At 27.1% G+C, this 22,543-nt stretch overlaps 1 protein-coding gene and 6 non-coding genes across 7 annotated transcripts in view; 5 read left to right on the forward strand and 2 right to left on the reverse strand.

Annotated features, from left to right (window-relative positions):
- The first annotated feature begins 7,290 nt into the window (after nt 1–7,290).
- Nucleotides 7,291–7,361, forward strand: Trnag-gcc (transfer RNA glycine (anticodon GCC)). The gene has a single exon. It is a non-coding gene; the product is annotated as a tRNA-Gly (tRNA).
- Nucleotides 7,362–7,667: 306 nt separating this feature from the next.
- On the reverse strand, nt 7,668–7,740 carry Trnak-cuu (transfer RNA lysine (anticodon CUU)). Its single transcript has one exon. It is a non-coding gene; the product is annotated as a tRNA-Lys (tRNA).
- A 5,514-nt stretch (nt 7,741–13,254) lies between these two features.
- On the forward strand, nt 13,255–13,326 carry Trnap-ugg (transfer RNA proline (anticodon UGG)). The gene has a single exon. It is a non-coding gene; the product is annotated as a tRNA-Pro (tRNA).
- An 83-nt stretch (nt 13,327–13,409) lies between these two features.
- On the forward strand, nt 13,410–13,482 carry Trnak-cuu (transfer RNA lysine (anticodon CUU)). The gene has a single exon. It is a non-coding gene; the product is annotated as a tRNA-Lys (tRNA).
- Nucleotides 13,483–13,787: 305 nt separating this feature from the next.
- Nucleotides 13,788–22,543, forward strand: part of LOC145843071 (putative ATP-dependent DNA helicase HFM1) — a 29,146-nt gene continuing 20,390 nt past the window's right edge. The window contains 7 exon segments of the mRNA XM_082950536.1: nt 13,788–13,829; nt 14,532–14,592; nt 15,267–15,353; nt 15,902–16,053; nt 16,330–16,452; nt 16,633–16,775; nt 17,068–17,224. Coding sequence (XP_082806662.1) covers nt 13,788–13,829; nt 14,532–14,592; nt 15,267–15,353; nt 15,902–16,053; nt 16,330–16,452; nt 16,633–16,775; nt 17,068–17,224 — 765 coding nt within the window.
- Trnag-gcc (transfer RNA glycine (anticodon GCC)) lies at nt 13,789–13,859 on the reverse strand. The gene has a single exon. It is a non-coding gene; the product is annotated as a tRNA-Gly (tRNA).
- Trnak-uuu (transfer RNA lysine (anticodon UUU)) lies at nt 22,081–22,153 on the forward strand. The gene has a single exon. It is a non-coding gene; the product is annotated as a tRNA-Lys (tRNA).

Genomic DNA, 22,543 nt, shown 5'->3' on the forward strand with positions numbered 1-22,543 from the left:
TTTTGAAATAATGAGTGGCAACCCTGTATATACTAAAAAAATTAATAAAACATAGCAACTTTGTCAATCAAGTTATTAAAATAATCTTATAACCTAATATAAACCTAGGAATAAGGTCCAGGAAGCTATTTTTTATATTTTGATTGTAAAAATATCTTTAGTTCAGTTACATTAATAGATTTCTTGGGTTGAAATAAGTTAAAGAACAGTTTTATAAAGGTGTTTAATAGTATACATACAAATTTCTATAACTGTATGTGCAGTAACTTACTCAAAATAAATATCATTTCAGAACTGCACTCTGTAATTGTCCTTAGGTAACAAAATTTTAGGTCAGTTAATTTCTATAAAATAATTTATTGTGGTTGAAAACGTGTAACTTTACTCATTTGAGGCCATAAGGGATGTAAAAGTTGGTAATTTTTACATAAAAATCTAAACTACCTGTTGTTTCTTATTGTTTTCAAAAATAAAGTATCTTTTTAGATATAAGTGATCAAAATTTGAAAGTTGTTTTTGTGAGAGGTGTAAACTAAAAAGGTAAAAATAATCTACTTAACCTAAAAATGTATCTCCTTTAGTTTTTGAGCAATTGTTTTAAAAATTTCTCAGTCTTATCTTTACTAAGTTTTAAACAATTTGTAGTGAAAAAAAATAAAATATTATATATACTATATTATAGTTGTTGTAACATTATTCAACACAAGATATAATGATAGATTAATGCCATAGGGGGGGGGGGGTAAAACATGTTTTTTACAAGTTGGTCTTACTTAATAGATTTTTTTTCTAAGCTTCAAGATGCTTTTTATTGTTCTAAAAAAATCAAATTATTTTTTGAGAAATGACCAGTCAAAGTCGGGCCACACAATAGGTTTCCTATGGGAAGGGAAAACTAAAACAGCAAAAAAAGACTATTTCATTTAAAATCTATCTCCTCCTACATTTTTCAAGCAATCTTCTTTAAACTTTCACAGTCTAATCTTTATACAATAACAAAAAAAAAACGTTACTTAGGAATTGAAAAAAAAAATTGTAAAAATATATTTTTTTTGAAAAAAAAAACACTTTTTTTTTTAATATTAGTGATAAAATTTTTATTTTTTTAAGTTATTAAAATTCTAAACTAACGTTTTTTACTTATATTATAAGGAATGTTTCCTGAAAATTTGAAGAAGATTGCTTGAAAAATGAAGGAGGAGATAGATTTTTAGTGAATTTTAAAATTTCCAAGAAAATTGACCCCAAAAAATTACGTTTATATTGGAAAAATTTTACAAAAAATTAAATATCTCAAAGTTAAATGATATTTTTGAATTCTATAAAAACTGGCTTGTAGTTTGTACTTAAAACTTTAAAATAAAAGCCAATGTTATTTTTTGTAAAAAAAAATGTTGGACCTCCCCTATGGCCTTAATAAAACTTGGCTCAAAATCTCTAAAATATAAAAGATGGGAATTTAATTTATTAACATTTAGTGTTTATAAAATTATTCATGGTAGGTATAAGGTTTTTTCAATCAGTTTTTCCCATATAAACATCAATTAAGAAGAAAAAATAGAAAATAAAAATGTAAGCATAATTTTAGCAACAGCATAGACTATGTGGAACAAATCAACACAAGATATGGTATTGTTTGGGTTCGGGAAGGTGGAACATTTTCCTTTAAAACTTAAAAGAGTTAATTTTAATAATTATCAGTAAAATTCAATAGTATTCCGTTAAAAACAAAAGTAAATAGAATAATTTATAAAATTTTATCTCATCTAAATAAATAACTAATTTATTTTCTAATTTATAATACTAATTATTTTTATTTCCTTATACCTCCCCCAACAGACTATTAAATTAATTTCAATAAATTTCTTCAAGTGTGTTGTTTCTTATAAACAATGCTTCTAGAAAATCATTGATTTAGTTGTACTTTCATATAAATGAGGATTTACTATGAAAAAAAAATTTTCTATATACGTTATTGCTTTTTATTCAAACACATTAGTTTTAATTTTTAAATTTAGTTATTAATAAATTTAAATTTTTGTTATTTTTTTGTTTTTTATATTAAATCGTTGAATATGAGTTTTTTTTTTCTTGTGTGTCTTATTTAGTTGCTCAAATTTTGATGCTTGAGTCCATCATTGCACAATAAACAATATAATAATATGATGGTAAAAAAATTTGGTCATAACAATTTTAAATTATTAAATTCTAAATTCCACTTTCTACAAGTTGTTTGTAATTTGAAAATAGTTTGTCGTAAATTGCTTTAAAAATGAAGAAAAAGATAGATTTTAGAGAGTATTTCAAAATTCAGAGAACATTTTGTAAGAAAGTTTCTATTGAATAAAGTTGTATCATATTTTTCGGTTACATCTTAAAGTAAATTAAACTTTTTTTTGTTTTATAAAAAGTATCTTTTAGTTTATACTTAAGGTTTTGAAATAAGGCTCAATCTTATTTTTTGTAAAAAAAATGATGGACATCCCTATGGCCTTTATTGACTAAAAGTATATTACAGGGTGGCCAAAAACATAGAAAAGCTAGAATTTTGAACAAAAATCACTAAAAATTCTGGAAAACTTTGAATTTTAAACCATTTTCACATGTTTAGTGGTAAAATTTTGATTTGACACACAATATTTATTTTATAGACAATTTTTTGTTATACTTAAAAATTTTCCTTATTAAAAAACTCATTTGAAGTAGCTTTACAGTATTTTTTTTAATGCTGATATACACAGTTTTTTACTTAAAGTTTAATTTTAATAATAAAAATAAAATATACATAAAAACTTGTACTTTCAAAAACCTGGAAGAAATTCATAAAACCTGGAAGAATTTACTCAAAAGCAGTTGGCCACCCTGATATAAAGATGAAATTCATCAATTCAAAAATATATACTTTGGTGCCACTTTGTATGACAAACGTTTGTATGACTAAAATTTTAGTAGTAATGAAAAGAACATGTGAAAATAATTAAATGCTCAAACTTTTAATCAAACGTGTACTTGAATAAAATATAGAACAACAACCCAATAACTGATAACTGCCACCATAATGTATGCACATTTGATAAAAAAAAGTAGTATTTTGTAGAAAAACTGTAAAAAACAAAATAAGAATTTAATATTTAAAAATTAGCGTATCAACTACTGTCTGAAAGCTAGAATAAAAAGTTATTAACAAAAGTCAATTTTATTTTAAAACTGTTTTTTAAGCCTATTTTTTTATAATATACCTCACTTATAATTACCTTTTTCATAAATGTTAATATGAAATTGTTATAAACATGGAGTTAGAGAAAAAGTCAGTTTGTTTTAACATAAAACTTAGTTAATATTGTTCTTGCCTCAGTAAGAGGACTATATGTTAAAATCAGTATACATGACAATTCAAGTTAGGGTAACTAAAATGTAAACTTAAATATCTAAAAACAAATTCCTATGAAACTTTATAAGGTAATTTAGTTTATCTAATCATGTTATTTTCTATTTATTTGATTATTTATTTATTTACAATAGTATTACAAAATTTATAATAGGATAACAATACAAGATAATATTACGTTGAAAATAATAATATTAGAAAAATCAATCTAATGCAGGGTTTCAAAAAGTGGGCGGTACCGCTCCCCTAGGGGCAATGTTAGTAAGTCGGGGGAAATAATTAGTAAAGGGGCAAAAAGGGTGTGGGGAAATTTTAAAATTTTGGGCGTTTTTAAAATTTTGAAACTTACACTAGATATTCTTGAGTTGCAGATGAAAAGCAAAAAAAAAAGGTCTTGGTGTTTTAAATAATAGTTTTGTTAGAGGGGGCAATAATAGCCTTTTTAATTTCTTCAAAGTGGGCAACTTGAAAAAAAAATTGGGAAATCCTGATCTAAGATGATTTTTATATTATTTTTGGAAACCATGCATTAATTTAAACTAATAAAGCCTTGAAGTATACTTTAATCTGGAATAGTTGAAAGTACACAACTTGATTTTTAATCATCTCCTTTTAAAAACCTTAAAACAAATAAACTAAAGCCATAAGAGGTTCTAAACAATTTTTTAACCAAAATAACATTGATTTTTGTATGAAAGATAAATACATGAGTTATAAGTAAAATTTTATAAAATATTGAAATCGAAATAATTTCTTAAGATATAGTCAGTTTTGTAAAAAGATATTGTTACAAATGTATGGCCACAATTTTTAATTTTTAGTTTTCTCAAGAATTTATTAGTTGACTAAAAATCTAAAAGTATTTTGTTTTTGAGCTAAAGGCTTAAAGTTCTACAGGAAAATTTCTCTATAAGTACTAAAACTTATGTGTTGAGTTTATTACTACAACATGTTTGACCAAAGAAAAACACAGTTTTTTTTCTAATCTTTTTTTAAACATTCTAATAATTTAATTTTTAACAGTTTTTGTCTGAGTTTTTTCAAATTGTCTTGTTCAGTAAGTTGCCTAATAAAATACAATGATAATATTTTTATTATATGGTATAATAAATATAATAATTTTAAGCATCAATTTATAAATATTTGTAATGAAATAGGTTTTACAAGCGTGCTGATTTATTAGTAGAATTATTAAGTCGTATGGTGGTAAATTGATTTTTGTTACAACTTGATCTCTATTTGTTAAGCTTTAACTCAAAGCTACACTTACATCTTTACAAAAAGATTTTTAATTATTGCAAGGAACATTTCTTATAAATTTGAGGTGCATTTCTCAAAAAAAGATAGGAAGAGCTAAATTTATATTGAAACAGTCTAATTTTGTACTTTTAGTAAAGAATCCCATATAGAATCTATTTATCTCTCTTTGCTTGCTTCGATCTTACTTTGTATGTTTCGATCTCAAATTTACTTTAAGTTATTAGAACGGTAAAAAGGTACTGGTAATTTAGTTATTTAATTATAAATTAATACAACAATAAAAAGTGTAATCGCCCCCCTCCCTATGCCCTTAATCTACGGTTATCCATTTAACAAATTTATATACATTACTTAAATAATATTATGAAGCTATCGAAAAGTAGTTCTTTAAAACAAAGAAGTTTATGATGCAATTTAAATATCGACCCTTTTGGTTCTAAAAGTTCAGTCACAGACTGTATAAAATGCAAATGTAAATTTCTAATTAATTTAAATGAAAATGAGTGTTTGCTGTATTTCGAGAAAGTATTTTAAGTTTGTTCAAAGTTTTTACATTCTCTTTTTGTACTTCTTTAAGTCAACAGTTTAACTAGTATTAATCTGAAAACACTCTTATATCTTAATGAATTTATTTAAATTGGTTTTTAAATTACAATCGTTTGTATGATCAGTATTGTCCATTTGTAGCCCATTACCTTGAAAACTTTGTTTTTAATATTTTTGTTTTGTGAAAATAAAACCTCATGTATAATAATATTTAATTGTTTTATAATCGTTTCCAGAAATACTTATAAACTTTTTTAAATAAAAATTTCGACTTTCAAAAAGAAAATGCTGCTTCAAAAAGTTATAAAGTGTAAGTTAATTCGTAAAAAATTCAGACTTGTCAAATTTTAAAAGTTTCTTCAAAATGTTTAGTGAAACATTGAGCAATTTAAATTTAGAATCTTTATTAAAACTATGAATTACATATTATATTATATATTAATATTTTTACTTTGTAAAAGATTAAAACTTAAAATACATAGAACAAATTATACCTTTATATAAATTAAAAGTTGTTATTACCTTTTAAATGTTATTCCTTAAACTTTTTTAAACTTGATTTTGGTTTAAGGAGTGTTAGAGTTAATTTTCAATCTAATTCAAATCAATAAAACTAGGATTACAATTAATATTCCATTACCCGTTGAACAGAAGTTAGCAGTTGTTTTACTTAATTTATTTAGTTAATTAGTTTTAAATTATTTTAGTGTTTCGAACAAAAAAAAGAATAAAGTATATATTACTATAGTTTAGTGTGATAAAAGTAAGCATTTTAGGATATATAGAGTAAAGTCCAAGTCGAATCCGAATACTAATTCGGTACATCACTTTATTGTTATTACTATTAATATTATAATTATTATTATGTTTTTAGGTATTCCAGCTTTATTAACAGTGACTTTTTCAGTTTTATGCCCTTAACACTCTATTTTTAAGTTTTGTTATTGACTAATATCTTATTGTTAAGTTAGTTTTTGATCACTTGACTGAATCATTGTGTGTATTCAAAAACCTGCAACTAATTTGCACATATCAAAACAAGACTAATGCCAACAAGATGTAATTTTATAATGATCAAGTTTTAATTATTATTGTTTTTTATTTATTTGTTGTATGTTTGGGTAAGGTGGGTTAGGGTGAAATGTATAGATTTTACAATAACTTATTTAAATTAAAAAATCTTGTTTAGATATATGCAAATCAGTTGCGGGATTGATGTACTTGAATTTTTTGCATTTAACTGTACATAACATTATTTTTCTTGTAAGCATACTTTGATAAAAGAAAAAACCTTACGGCTAAAAAAAAACAAAATGAAATGTGATACTTACTCAGTTACAACTTATAATGAAAAAAGGTACTGCAATCTTTCTCTAGCTGCTTAAGCAATACACACATGTAAGTCTGTTAAATTGTTATATAGATAGAGCAGTATACTTCCGTACAAGATTTTTCGATATCAAATAATATTTTTGACGAATTGCAGAGATATTTTAAACAATTTTTTTTCGGTGCATAACTTATTTAAAAAATATAACAAAACACATTTCATTCTTTCTTAAATATTTCAAACAATTATTTGAGTACTTTCGAAGTAAGTTATGTCAAAAATTGTGACTTACTAAATTAAACTGAATTGAACTTTAAATAAAACTATACTGTAGTTTTAAGTTTAAAAACATAAAATAAAAACATAAAACGTAATAATCAAGTGTAAAAATTAAATAAGTTCTAATACTAAAGAACTTTGCTGTACTAATAAAACTTGTTCGATCCAACTAATATAAACCAGAATAAAAAACTAAACATAAAGTAAACTTTAAAAATTTTTTTGAGAAACCTATTACTTTAAAATTACTTAATATAAGGATTTAAAAAGTCTAGTATGGTATACCAGCTTTTTCTGTTTACATGAATTGGGCTTTAAAGATTGAATGCATAGTATCTAGAATATGCAGCTGAAAAGTGTTCTCCGCTCACACTAAAACTGAAAAGTTCTCTTCTTTATATTTTTTCGCACACTCATGATTGTCCAACAAATGTTGTCACTAAACTTAAAGTTATTTATAATCTCAATACTGCCCTCATTGACACAAGCATTGATGGTTCAGTGGTAGAATTCTCGCCTGCCACGCGGGAGGCCCGGGTTCGATTCCCGGACAATGCATTTTTAAGAAAACAATTTGAGTTAAAGATATTTACCATAAGACACGAAAAATTGTAGTTAAGGACTAAATGTATTTGAAACTGTTCCTAAAATAATTTTGAATATGAATATTTTTTTCTTTTTAAATTTTTTATATCTAACACCAATATGTCATTTTTTCAAACAATATCCATTGAATGCAGTTTTAATGGTTCATATATTATTAAATTTTTTAAGCAAAAGTTTTTTTAAAATAAATTAGCTAAGAAGTAAATGTAGTGCTACAAAATACAATTTTCAGGGCTGTTATTAAATGATAAAAAGGTGCGCCCAACGTGGGGCTCGAACCCACGACCGTTGGATTAAGAGTCCAACGCTCTACCGACTGAGCTAGCCGGGCACGTGCGAAAATAACTATATACAGTTTATATAGCCTCTGTGACGATGTAATGACGTAATAATGGTTTAACTGACATCAAAAAGGGCTCGTCCGGGATTTGAACCCGGGACCTCTCGCACACAAAGCGAGAATCATACCCCTAGACTAGGGGTGGGCAACGTAAATAGTTGACGGGCCGGATCCTATAAAAATAAGTCCTCAGCGGGCCGGAGCATTTCGAATTAGTGATCTACCGAATTCAGCTGGATCCTTTTTTAGATCCGGATCCTAATTTGAAAATATTATTCTGATCCGGCTAAATACTAATTTTAAACAAAGACCTGGATCCGAATGGAAGCTTAAAGATTTCGATCCGGCTAGATGCTAGTTGATCGGGTATTTCAGAATTTTGAATCAATATTTTAATTACCAAGGTTCTCAAGTATGAAATTTTGTCATAATTCTTATTAAGTATTCATAACTTTATATTTGTTATAACTCTGGACCGAATTAATATTAGTTAGTCTTATAAAAACAACAACTTACTTACTAAAAATACTCGAGCTTAATATTTTAAGCTAAAACATTAAAAAGTTGTTAACTATCCGAAATTATCTAATTTTGGCAATCTTGGCCGGAGTTTTCATTAATAACAATTTTCAGAAGTTAACTAACATTACAAAATTAAACTACTTACTTTTAATTTTAACAAACTAATAAAGATCCATTACATATTTTTGCACGTATAAAAGAAACCAAACAACAAATAATTCTGATATAATAAACAGTTTTACCATAAAAAGCAAAAAAATAAAACTAAAAGATCTCGATGAAACACTTAACGTTAATCATATATTACAGTTGTTTAAATATAGTTGCATGACGGTTTGGGAAAATCTGCAAGTGCACTGAAATACCGATTAGGATTGAATTTAGCTTATCTTTCTTAATGTTTATGGTCAGAAATGTTTGTTTTCAAATGTATGAAGTCTCGAACAAAACAAATAGTTTCATGATCATATTTTGAAGTTGAAAAACTTTGGCTAGTTCAATAATACATAAAAATCTATCTAAAAATCTACTAAAAGCAACGAAAATTATATGTTTGATTAAGATTTTCATATCAAAATATTTAAAAAACAGTTCAACCTAGATAAAAAATTACTTTGGCTTAAATTCTGGTACTTTTAATTTCAAAATATCAAACAGTAATGCTCAACTTATGAAACTTAACTAAGTTCTGTACTCTAAAATTAATGTCATCAAAAAATTCATCTAAAACACTTTTATAAAAGTATAACACAAATAACGAAATACTAAAATAAAAAATAGATTAATTAATAATTTAACATGATAACCATATTAATTCAATAGACTTTTAGATTAAGATCAGTTTCACTAATGAAAAAGGTACTAAACGAAAAACTAACATATAAAACTGTCATATTATAATTTAAATGTAAGGTTAAAGAGTTTAGCAATAATAATTACACTAAAAAGAAGTCAATGAGACATTTGTGGATCATCAAAGTTTTTAACAAGTTGTTTAAAATCTAGAAGTATATTCGAAGTAGATATTCTCAGTAATGACTGCAGATTGGTATCAGTAAGATTTGAACGCAGCTAACTTTTGTTTATATACATGGTTGAGATTGTTTGTTCGCAAGTATATGTAGACCCAAACAGAACAAGTAACTTCATTGCCATCTTTTTTAAATTAACAAACTTTGACTTGTTAAGTAGGGCGTAAAATCTGTCAAACTTTTAAGGTTTAATTTTTTTTAGTGTATTGTCACATTAAATTTTAGCAGTTCTGACTGTATATTACTAGGTGCATTTTCGCTATCAAACGTCAACTATGATGACACAATATCAAATTCTTCTATTAGTTGTTGAAAGTCTGCAAAACGACGACCAAACTCATTATCAAGTGAAACTATTGCCATCAATTGGTCATCACTAAACTTAACTATATAATTAAATCAAAAAGTCATAAATAAAAAATTAATAGCAGAAAAGAGTGGAAATTGCAGTCTCAACTTAAAAAAATTTATCAAAATTTAATGTTGAGCAGTTTGACTTAAAAAAAAATTGTCAGTGCTTAAAAATATTTTTTTTTACTTTTCTAAACAAGTATAAAAACAACTGACTACATATATGGGAATGACAGCAATTTTTGGTCATTATGATTAGGTAAGATCTTCAAAGTTAGTTCAGCAAACAATTGTTTTTGAATAATTTGAGAAAGGATTACTTCAACTGACTTGAAACAGAAAAATATACTTTAACAAAAGAGTGTTTTTATCACCACAAAAATAAAAAGCCAATTATACAAACGTTTTCAGGGTCAAAGTCTTACATTTTTGTTTTATTAAAATAATTCTAAAAAGGTTTTTTACAAATTTTGTAACATTTACATTGGTTGGCCGGATTTCATATAAATTTTGAAAATGCTTAGCGGGCCGGATCATCTACTCGCGGGCCGTATCAATTTTGTTCGCGGGCCGGATTTCATTTAAATTTAAAAAAGGTTTGGGGGCCGGTCATTTTCACTTCGCGGGCCGGATCCGGCCCGCGGGCCGTACGTTGCCCACCCCTACCCTAGACCAACGAGCCGCTTATCTAACAATGTATTGTTCGGTTTTTATTCATGTTACGTGTATTATGACGCAATATAGAGGATGTTGTTGTGGTGTTTGTTAAAACTGCGTTTTATAGTTAATAAAAGCCAGTTTTTAGTTTAAATTTAACTAATGTAGTAGACGGTAAAACTTATATTGTTTACTTAAAACTCCAAGTTTAACATTTTAAAATAATCTTTGTGGGTTACAAATAATTATTTTCTGTGTAAATTTAAAAAATAAATTACACCTTGCATTTTAATTTAGCTAAACATATATAAATGTTAAGTAATTTAATTTAGTGATTTATACTTACTAATTTAGTACTTGACTGCAAGACATGAAAGGTCTTAAATGTCTTAAAAATAACGTTTCTGTTCACATTAGAAATTAGATTAATAAGCAAAATTTACAGTAACAAAATTTATTTTTATTTTTTAACTTACTAGAACAAAATGATTAGTATTAGTAGAATATAAAAATAATTGACAATGGAAATAAATAAGATATGTACATATTAATTTTTTTATGCCAATTTTTTTTATACTTTAGTAATAGTTTTTTTTACTTCTTACGAAATTCCTGTACAACTAAAAAAAGTTATGAAAATAGTATCAGTAAGTTAACATCACAATAATCAAAATCAATTTGTTTGCAAAATAATTTTTTGTTTAAAAAATAAGGGATTATTAGCTTATTAAAACTTAAATAATTTACTAGATGTCATAAATTTACCAACTTAATGTTTTAAAAGTTAATACTTTTTAACTCTGTTAAGTATTTACTATGTTCATGTCATCTAAATCTGGTGCAGTTTAATTTGTTTTTGAACATTGTTATATCCTATACATAACAAACAACTAAAATATTGTACCTTATTGGATAGTAATATTTAATAACTAGCATGTTTATTTTAATATACACTATGAATATTATGTAAACTTACTACCAAATAAATAAAGTTATATATGTCTCTATCAGGGCTGCCACAAGGTCAGGAAAGTTAGGGTCAGGAAAAAACAGGAGTTTTTGAAAAATAATCGGAGTTTTAATAAAATTTGAAAAAAATATCAATAGATATCGTCAGTTCAAATTTACAAAATTCCTTATTTTCTTAAGCCTTCAAATGGTAAAAATAAATTAAATATCCTTTAAAGTTAGACTAGAATTTTAAAAATTTACCTAGAAATTTACAAAATTACTAAATTCCAATGCCTTCATCTGGTAAAAATTAATAAAATATCCTTAATAAATCTGCAAATTTTTTCTATTAACATACTGAAAAACTAGCCTAGGTGAACAATTTTACTATATATCTGTTATATAAAAAAATCCCTTTTATCATTTAGTATAAAATTTGTAACAAATAAATATACTCTTAATTATTTTTAAAACTTGAGTTATTCAACAAAAAATTACAAAAAGTAAATTAACCTATGGCATATATCTCTCTTATAACTTATTTTTCAACTTTAATCTACTATGAAAAGTTATAAAAAGGTAAAGTATCCACATAAACTTGTTTCTAATTAAGCACTAAACTTAGTGCTTAAATATAAATATCTTAATTATCTACTTCAACGAAAAATACTTTGATTTTTAAATTCTGCGATTAAACTTTTGTGTATATATCACAGTTTTACTATAGAAGTGTCCTTGCCACAGATCATCAGTACTACAAAGCTATTAAAAACTGCTTGTTAAAGTAGAATAGTTGTTCAAATTGTTAATAGAAAAAATTTGCAGATTTATTAAGGATATTTAATTTATTTTTACCATTTGAAGGCTTAAGAAAATAACGAATTTTGTAAATTTGAACTGACGATATCTATTGATATTTTTTTTAAATTTTATTAAAACTCCGATTATTTTTCAAAAACTCCTGTTTTTTCCTGACCCTAACTTTCCTGACCTTGTGGCAGCCCTGATAGAGACATATATAACATTATTTATTTGGTAGTAAGTTTACATAATATTCATAGTGTATATTAAAATAAACATGCTAGTTATTAAATATTATTATCCAATAAGGTACAATATTTTAGTTGTTTGTTATGTATAGGATATAACAATGTTCAAAAACAAATTAAACTGCACCAGATTCAGATGACATGAACATAGTAAATACTTAACAGAGTTAGAAAGTATTAACTTTTAAAACATTAAGTTGGTAAATTTATGACATCTAGTAAGTTATTTAAGTTTTAACAAGCTAATAATCCCTTATTTATGTAAACAAAAAAATATTTATGCAAACAAATTGATTTTGATTATTGTGATGTTAACTTACTGATACTATTTTCATAACTTTTTTTAGTTGTACAGGAATTTCGTAAGAAGTAAAAAAAAACTATTACTAAAGTAAAAAAAAAAATTGGCATAAAAATTTAATATGTACATAACTTATTTATTTCCATTGTCAATTATTTTTTATATTTTACTATAACTAATCATTTTGTTCTAGTAAGTTAAAAAATAAAAATAAATTTTGTTACTGTAATTTTTGCTTATTAATGTAATTTCTAATGTGAACAGAAACGTTATTTTTAAGACATTTAAGACCTTTCATGTCTTGCAGTCAAGTACTAAATTAGTAAGTATAAATCACTAAATTAAATTACTTAACATTTATATATGTTTAGCTAAATTAAAATGCAAGGTGTAATTTATTTTTTAAATTTACACAGAAAATAATTATTTGTAACCCACAAAGATTATTTTAAAATGTTAAACTTGGAGTTTTAAGTAAACAATATAAGTTTTACCGTCTACTACATTAGTTAAATTTAAACTAAAAACTGGCTTTTATTAACTATAAAACGCAGTTTTAACAAACACCACAACAACATCCTCTATATTGCGTCATAATACACGTAACATGAATAAAAACCGAACAATACATTGTTAGATAAGCGGCTCGTTGGTCTAGGGGTATGATTCTCGCTTTGGGTGCGAGAGGTCCCGGGTTCAAATCCCGGACGAGCCCTTTTTGATGTCAGTTAAACCATTATTAACGTCATTACATCGTCACAGAGGCTATATAAACTGTATATAGTTATTTTCGCACGTGCCCGGCTAGCTCAGTCGGTAGAGCGTTGGACTCTTAATCCAACGGTCGTGGGTTCGAGCCCCACGTTGGGCGCACCTTTTTATCATTTAATAACAGCCCTGAAAATTGTATTTTGTAGCACTACATTTACTTCTTAGTTAATTTATTTTAAAAAAACTTTTGCTTAAAAAATTTAATAATATATGAACCATTAAAACTGCATTCAATGGATAATGTTTGAAAAAATGACATATTGGTGTTAGATATAAAAAATTTAAAAAGAAAAAAATATTCATATTCAAAATTATTTTAGGAACAGTTTCAAATACATTTAGTCCTTAACTATAATTTTTCGTGTCTTATGGTAAATATCTTTAACTCAAATTGTTTTCTTAAAAATGCATTGTCCGGGAATCGAACCCGGGCCTCCCGCGAGGCAGGCGAGAATTCTACCACTGAACCAACAATGCTTGTGGCAATGAGGGCAGTATTGAGATTATAAATAACTTTGAGTTTAGTGACAACATTTGTTGGACAATCATGAGTGTGCGAAAAAATATAAAGAAGAGAACTTTTCAGTTTTAGTGTGAGCGGAGAACACTTTTCAGCTGCATATTCTAGATACTATGCATACAATCTTTAAAGCCCAATTCATGTAAACAGAAAAAGCTGGTATACCATACTAGACTTTTTAAACTTTTCACATTAAACAAGTTTTTTCAAACTTTTCAAATTTCAACGCTGTTCAATCTATTGTTAGTTTTTGTTGATTATTTTTAGTACATATAAGTATATATTATTTACTTAACAATTTGATTGCTAACTTGATTGCAAATTAAGTAATTTAAAGCTAGCAGAATTCTAACTGAACTAAAAATAGTATCAAAATTTATTATAAAATAATTTATAAATCATTGTTGATTAAAACACTCAGCATCGCATTGCGATTTAACTTCACGCTTAAGTCCGACGCCATAAACCGTTCGGCCATCTTAACTTGTGATATAATGAGTGAAGTAGCGTATAGATATTATGACGTAACAATGCGACGTTTAAATAAATTAACAACAAATAAATAAAACAACTTTAATCTTTTTAACATGATTAAATCGCAATCTTAATCAATAGAATACTTTTTTTAGGTATTTGATACAGTAGTGTATAGAGACGAGCCGTTTGTTGTTTGTGCTCCGACTGGTTCAGGTAACAATATGTATTTATATTAAAGTTTTTAGTTTGTAATATTTAAATATATATAATATTTATTAAATACTTATTTATTAGTATTTATTTAAAATTTATAAATTAAATATAAAAAATATTTATTAATTTTAACTTAATTATATTATAAACTATATTTTTAATTTTTATACAGCTGTTTCATAATTCCTCAGTAAAGCTTTAGTTTTTTACACATGTTTTGCTGAAATTTAGAATTTAAAATTTCTATAAATATTATGACGTAGTAATAATGAAGGTTGTGCAGTAAGTTAAGTTTGAAAAATACGCTGATTTTAATTTTGTTATTGGTTTAAGAATTTGTGCATTTTGAAAAAGTTTTAGTATTTGCTTTTAAAGATGTATAATTACCTAAGTTTTACTGAGGAATGTATAAGATAGAAATGTCTCATATACGAAACAGCTGTATAAAACTGTTGTTCATATAAATGATTATTTATATATAATTATATATATAATATATATAATAATATATATAATAATATAATAATAAATAAATATTTAGCTCAGTATAACTTGTCGAGCACTATTAGTAGTATATATATTATATATATATATTAGTACTATTTAGTTTTAGGTAAGACTCATGTGCTAACTTTAAGTTTTTTATATATAATATGTTTATTATTTAATTTCAGGTAAAACTGTTCTGTTTGAACTCGCAATAATCAGGCTGCTTATGACAAGCAAACAAGAAAATTCCAACAAGTACAAAATCATTTACAGTTGGTATAATTTATGTTTTTTTTTGTTGTTGAAGTAATTGGTTTTAGTTTGTTTCTGGTGGTTATTCTTGTAGATCAAGGTTTCCCAAACTTATTAAAAAATTCCCCCTTTTAAAGAAATTAAAAAAGTTATACCCCCTCCATCAAGATTACTCAAAAAACTACCATTAAAACCACCTAAGACCTTTTTTTTTGCTCTTTTTCATCAAATCCAGAATATTTAGTATATGTTTTTAATTATGACCTCATGGCCCCCTGTGGAAAACCTTATTTTAGATAGTATAGCAAAAACAGCATATTTCGGATTAATCACCAATAAAAAACATTTAGTTCAAAGACACGTAATAAAATAAATATGTTAATTTAAAATTATTTTTTTTTACCCATAAATTTTATTTGAAACATTATTTATCAACTTCCAGTCTGGTATTTTATTTTTCATAGAAATTGGTTTTAAAATATAGTGACAACAATGCTACTTACAACAAAAAATATGAAAATTATGAAAATTATCGAAAAAAGTAAAAAAAATAGTAATAACGTTTCAGTGGCGCCTGTGAAAGCTTTGTGTAGTGAGCGATACGAGGATTGGAAGTTGAAATTTCAACCGTTGGGACTCAATTGCTTGGAAATGACTGGAGACACTGATGTTGAAAATTTGTGGCAAATGCAGAAAGCCGACATAATACTAACAACACCCGTTTGTTTCTTAATTAATCATGTTATATAAATGTTGAAATGAATTAGTGTTATATAAAACGATAGAAGTTTTTCTATAAAATATTTTTTATGGTGATATTGCCTGCACTGTTGCATGTAAAACTTAAGTTTAGCTAAAAATTAAGCCTGCAATTTAATAATGAACGCTAAACCTTCTGTAACTGAATACACTTCTTCCCAGTTTTAATTAATACGGAAAAATTGCATCCATTGGCCAGGGTCTAAATAGTTCTGGACTAAAATGACCTTTTTACAGGAAAAATGGGACAGCATGACGCGGAGATGGCGGGAAAACACGTCGTTCGTGAAACAAGTCTCCCTCTTTCTCGTCGACGAAGCTCACTTGTTGAATGACGAAACCAGGGGCGCTACTATTGAGGTTGGAAATTGTTAAACATAAAATTTAAAACACGTGTATATATTTTGTTGACTCGCTAAACGACGGAACCATAAGCGTGTTCTGCTTTATTTATTATTCAGCTAATAAATATTAAAGACAGTTTGGACAACAATAAGTTTATCTGTTTGTATATTTAATTAAAGTCTAATAATATTACAGGCAGTGATTAGTAGAATGAAGACAGTTAGGACGGTGTTTAAAGAAATGAAATTGAGATTTGTTGCAGTTAGCGCCACAATACCCAACACACAAGACATTGCAGAGTGGCTCGGAAGTAAACAAAATCCTGCCGTCAAATTCAAGTATAAATCAGTTTTATTTAATATTAAAATAACAGACAAAGAACTTCACCATACAACTAAATCCAAGACAACCAACGTCTGGTTTTGTTTTTAACAGTAAAAATAGTAATAATAAGTTTTATGCCATTAGTAACTTTGCTGTTAGGTTCGAGTTTAACTTAAAGTAAACTAAAATTAAAAAAAAAAAGAGTTTTGAAAATACTCCACATAACTAATACAATTTTTAATTCTAGTTGTGTAAAAATGTATACATTTTAAAGTTGTTTTTGATAATTAATTAAAAATATTATAGCATGGATGAAACGTACAGACCGGTGCAATTGAGAAAAGTTGTGTTGGGATATCCGAAGCACAACTACAAAACTGCCCTATTCAAATTTGATATTAATCTCAACTATAAGCTAGTAAATGTCATCCAAACTTATTCGGAAGACAAACCTACTTTAATTGTTAGTCTAAATTAAAAGCGTTTATGCTTGTATATTATGCATAGTATTGATTTATTTTAAACGTAATTAGAAACATTGCATATAAAACTTTTTGTTAAGTGGGTAGGTGTCAAAAATGCACGAAGGGACACTTTTGCACGGATTGATTAATTTTTAAAATTAATATCAATTTTTTTTTTTGCTATCATTATTACCCCAAACCCTTACATTTGGTCGGGAACTTAAAAAAATATTTAATTTCTTATTTCTTTTAAACTATAACTGTTAACCCTTACCCTTGGTCGGTAACTTAAAAAATATTCATTAATTATTTCTTTTAAACTATCACTGTTAACCCTTACCCTAGGTCAGTAACTTTATTTTCTCTTCATCATATTATTATTTTATATTTTTTTACTATAACTGCTACCACTAACATTACCCTTGGTTGGTTTTCAAGTAACATTATGGTATTTGTTAATAAATGGTTTTTTTTTACTATGACTTTTACCGCTTACCCTTGGTTGGTTTGCTATGTCGCTATCTCGTAAAGGTTCTACTTATATACTATTTTTGGCCTGATTTAATACGCAACGTGCGCTCTAACTTATAAAGTAGAAATCCCCAAGATAACGCTTAAATTATGATTAACTTAAATAAACTAATATGAATTACTTACCATTTACTAAATGTTTAATAAATCAGTTACTTAATTTAAATTGAGTTCGAATTTGTGATCATGAATATATTTACAATGAAATGCGAAACGAAAAGATGATAAAAAACTGCACAACATTACACTAGAATAACAGAAACTAAACACTACATGTTTAAACCAAACTCAAAAACATTCTAAAATCGAAATCACTTCAACAAGATTGAAACCATTCAAACTTAAGTGCAGCAAAAAGCTGCACTTAGTTCAGACCACTCAATGAAGTAGAAACTAGAAAAACTGAACTCAACTAATTACGCGATATTCTTAATTTATACTCGCTTGAAAACAAAAAAAGAAAGTAAAAAAGAGACAATTACCGCTCACGCGGTACAGCTTCAAGAAGTAAACAAGTCAGAAAAAAACCCCTAATTAGAAACAACTCTAAACCGCTACCAAGCGGTTACATTTTCACTCCTAAAACGGTCAAATTGGAGTTTCAGCTAGGGTTTAGAAAAAACATTAACTTTACTTTGCTAACAAGTCGTAAAACTTTAAAAAACTTTAGATGAAAACTTTTAGATTCTGACAAGAGAACGATTACACAGACAAAATACACTCTTAATTAAAACCGGTGTAAAAAACTTCGGTGTGGGGTATTTTCTTAATTTTTTTAACTTTACTTCAAGTGTTACGTTAAGAAGATGCTTAGAAATCAGTTAAAATTATGTTTAAGTGTCAAAATGTTTAAATGTAACTGTTAAAGCTTTTAACCATCGGTTGACAAAAAAAAATAAAAATATATATACATCAAAATAGAACTTAAATGCTAGAAGATATTTATATGCTAAAAACATTTACCAATCAAATCAACATCGTTTATAAAACTTAAGAGTTGGTTAGAACACATTAAGACTTAAATAACAGAAAAATGTAGACAGTTCAAAAAATCTCCTCGCCGCCGGAACTCGCTCCGCCCCTGCACATCTCCTCGTCGTCTGACCGGTCCACGCCGATCCGTCTCCTCGCCTCACCCAACGGTCTCTTGGCGCCACGGAATCCATCTCCTTGCCTCAACCAGCGGTCTCTTGGCCCTACGGACCCGTCTCCTTGCCTCACCCAGCGGTCTCTTGGCCCTACGGAACCGTCTCCTTGCCTCAACCAGCGGTCTCTTGGCCCTACGGAACCCGTCTCCTTGCCTCAACCAGCGGTCTCTTGGCCCTACGGAACCGTCTCCTTGCCTCACCCAGCGGTCTCTTGGCCCTACGGAACCGTCTCCTTGCCTCAACCAGCGGTCTCTTGGCCCTACGGAACCCGTCTCCTTGCCTCAACCAGCGGTCTCTTGGCCCTACGGAACCGTCTCCTTGCCTCACCCAGCGGTCTCTTGGCGCTACGGAATCCTCTGATCCGTCTCTTCATACATCTCCTCTTTCATCTCCTCGTTCCTCACCTCGTTCATACGTCTCCTCTACCGCTCCTCGCCGATTCGTTTCTCGAGCCGTTCGTGCGAAAGTGCAATTAAAGTTCAAGCAAAAATATAAAGAAAATACTATTTCAAGTATTTTCAAGTACTTTTAAGTATGTTTATAAGAAACTTAAAAAACATTTATAGCTTCAGTTTAAACTAATTATTCATTATAAAAACTTTTAGTATATTAAAAACATTTCACATTCAACATGAGTTAGTTGACAAAACAAACAATTATATTCATTTCAAAAGCTTAAATTTGTTTCGTAAAAATATATAGCTCTTGAACTTTATACTAATTTATAAAACTTTAACATTCTAAGAAAGTTAAAAACAAAGTTGTTGTTAGCGTTTAAATGTTGAATAAGATATTAATAGCTCAAATGACCTTATTAAAATTGTGTTTTTATAAGTAAGCTGAAGTGTATAACAACAAAAAACAAGCCAATAAAGTTTGTTACAAGCAATTAACAAGGTCATTGTAAAAAAAAAACTTTAAATATAATAGTTTAAAGTTTGAACATAACATTGTTGCTAAATATAAAACTAAATTAAGTTTAATAAACTTAAGAAATTTCACTTCATTAACCGATTATGCACTCGAAAACAAGTTTTAATAACCTCATACAAATACTTTTACAAGGACGAACGAAAAAACAACAATGTTTTTACATGCAGTTTAAAAAGTTTATTATCCATTATAGTTCAAATTAAACGATTGTTTGAAAACAAAACAATTAAACTTTACAGTTGCTAACTTTTATAGACGTTTAAAACTCTTTTTGTTATAAGAAAGTTTTATTAGTAGAAGCCTTTAGTTTCATTTTAATTTTTAATAAAATGTTTAAAACGATTGAACGATATTTAATTAATTTGACAAAACGCGGAACAACTTGAAAACAAGACAAACTTTTGTTTAAACTTGCTCGTACAAGTTTAAAACTCATTTTGAAAAACGCTTCAACAATGAATTGCAATAATATCTACACAACAAATACATTTTAGTTCTAACACATGTCCATTAGCTTTTCCCAAACCACTTTAACATAAAATTCAACACAATAAAGCTAATTAATTTTTGCAAATAACAACACAAATCTCTCACAAACTCGAACTACTTAGTTGTTTTTCCAACTAGAAATTTTAAACTCATTTTTAAAACTTTACAGACCAGATGACTGGGTTAAATAAATGCCCTTAAATTTATCGAATTTATAATATTATTAAATAAGGTTTATTTTACTCTGTTTTCAAGTCACCATCTACAAAACGTAAAAATTTTAATGAAGGTATCTGTGTTCGATTCCAGCTATAAATAACTGGACGTCCGGGTCATCATGTCGCTATCTCGTAAAAGTTCTACTTATATACTATTTTTGGCCTGATTTAATACGCAACGTGCGCTCTAACTTATAAAGTAGAAATCCCCAAGATAACGCTTAAATTATGATTAACTTAAATAAACTAATATGAATTACTTACCATTTACTAAATGTTTAATAAATCAGTTACTTAATTTAAATTGAGTTCGAATTTGTGATCATGAATATATTTACAATGAAATGCGAAACGAAAAGATGATAAAAAACTGCACAACATTACACTAGAATAACAGAAACTAAACACTACATGTTTAAACCAAACTCAAAAACATTCTAAAATCGAAATCACTTCAACAAGATTGAAACCATTCAAACTTAAGTGCAGCAAAAAGCTGCACTTAGTTCAGACCACTCAATGAAGTAGAAACTAGAAAAACTGAACTCAACTAATTACGCGATATTCTTAATTTATACTCGCTTGAAAACAAAAAAAGAAAGTAAAAAAGAGACAATTACCGCTCACGCGGTACAGCTTCAAGAAGTAAACAAGTCAGAAAAAAACCCCTAATTAGAAACAACTCTAAACCGCTACCAAGCGGTTACAGCTATTTAGTTATTATTTTTTACGATCGTGCAAAAATATCACTTTTGCATAATTGACCGTTCGTGCAATAATGTCTTCGTGCACATTTAACCTGTCCCCATACTTTAATTAAGTAGTAGTTTAAGTAGTAGTTGTTATTTTGAGTGTTTGCAGGGTTGCCACTTTACCTGGAATCCTGGAAAAAACCTGGAATTTGACTATTTAGGCAAAGAAAACCTAGAAAAACCTGGAATTTAAGAAATTATGAAAAAAACTTGGAACTTTATACAAAAAATCTGGAAAAACATGGAATTTTTAAGAATTTTAACATGTTCAGTAGTAAAATTTCGGTTTAAATCAAAAAATTTATCATATAGATAAAAAAAATTTTGTCATCACTAAAGTTTTTTATTAAAAAAGTACATTTTAAGTAGCTTTACAGTATCTTTTCATTTTTTTATGCTATTGAACACAGTTTCTTACCTTAAATTTAACTTTACACTAAAAATAGACCCAAAAATGTGTACTTTTAAAAACCTGGAAGAAATCTGAATAACCTGGAAAATTTTCGAAAAAACGAGTGGCAACCCTGTGCTTGTAATCGAGTACCCACTTTAATGTTCAAATATATATATTTCAGTTAAGAAATTGTATTAGAATGAAAATAAATAAAAAAAGTTAAAGATAGAACTAAGTTATTTTAACTTACGAAACTATCAACTAATTGATATAATTAGTTTATTGGTATATCAGTTAAGATTTTGGCATTTATAAACTCATAAGTCAACAGTTATGCATAATGACGTAATAATCAGTTTTATATGCACAATAATCAACCTATTATCGTGAGCCTGGCTAGCTCAGTCGGTAGAGCGTTGGACTTTTAATCCAACGGTCAGGGGTTCAAGTCCCCTATCAGGCTTTCTGTTTTCTTTTAAATTAATTGTTATTCAAATTTCATTAAAGTTTCTAAATAAACAAAAATATTATGTTTTAGTTAGCTCTATTTGTATTTAATTCATGAAAATCAATTAAATTTTAATCAAATTTATATGATTAAATGACACAAAAAAAAAGTATTTGTTAAAATGTAAATTTAACTGGTATAAATTCATTTGATAATTTATGAAAAACTATCTATGTGCATTAAGACATATTAGAATTGTTAATTTCTATATTTTTTTAAATATCATTACACATTAGAAATAACTTATAAAACAAAATGAAATAAGTACAAATTAAACCATTTAGCTGCAACTACAAACTGATCAATTTCTTAAAAATGAAAACAATAAGTGCTACTTAACTTTTA

The sequence above is a fragment of the Thalia democratica genome, chromosome 8 (assembly GCF_965202585.1).
Source record: "Thalia democratica chromosome 8, ktThaDemo2.hap1.1, whole genome shotgun sequence".
Taxonomy (NCBI): Eukaryota; Metazoa; Chordata; class Thaliacea; order Salpida; family Salpidae; genus Thalia; species Thalia democratica.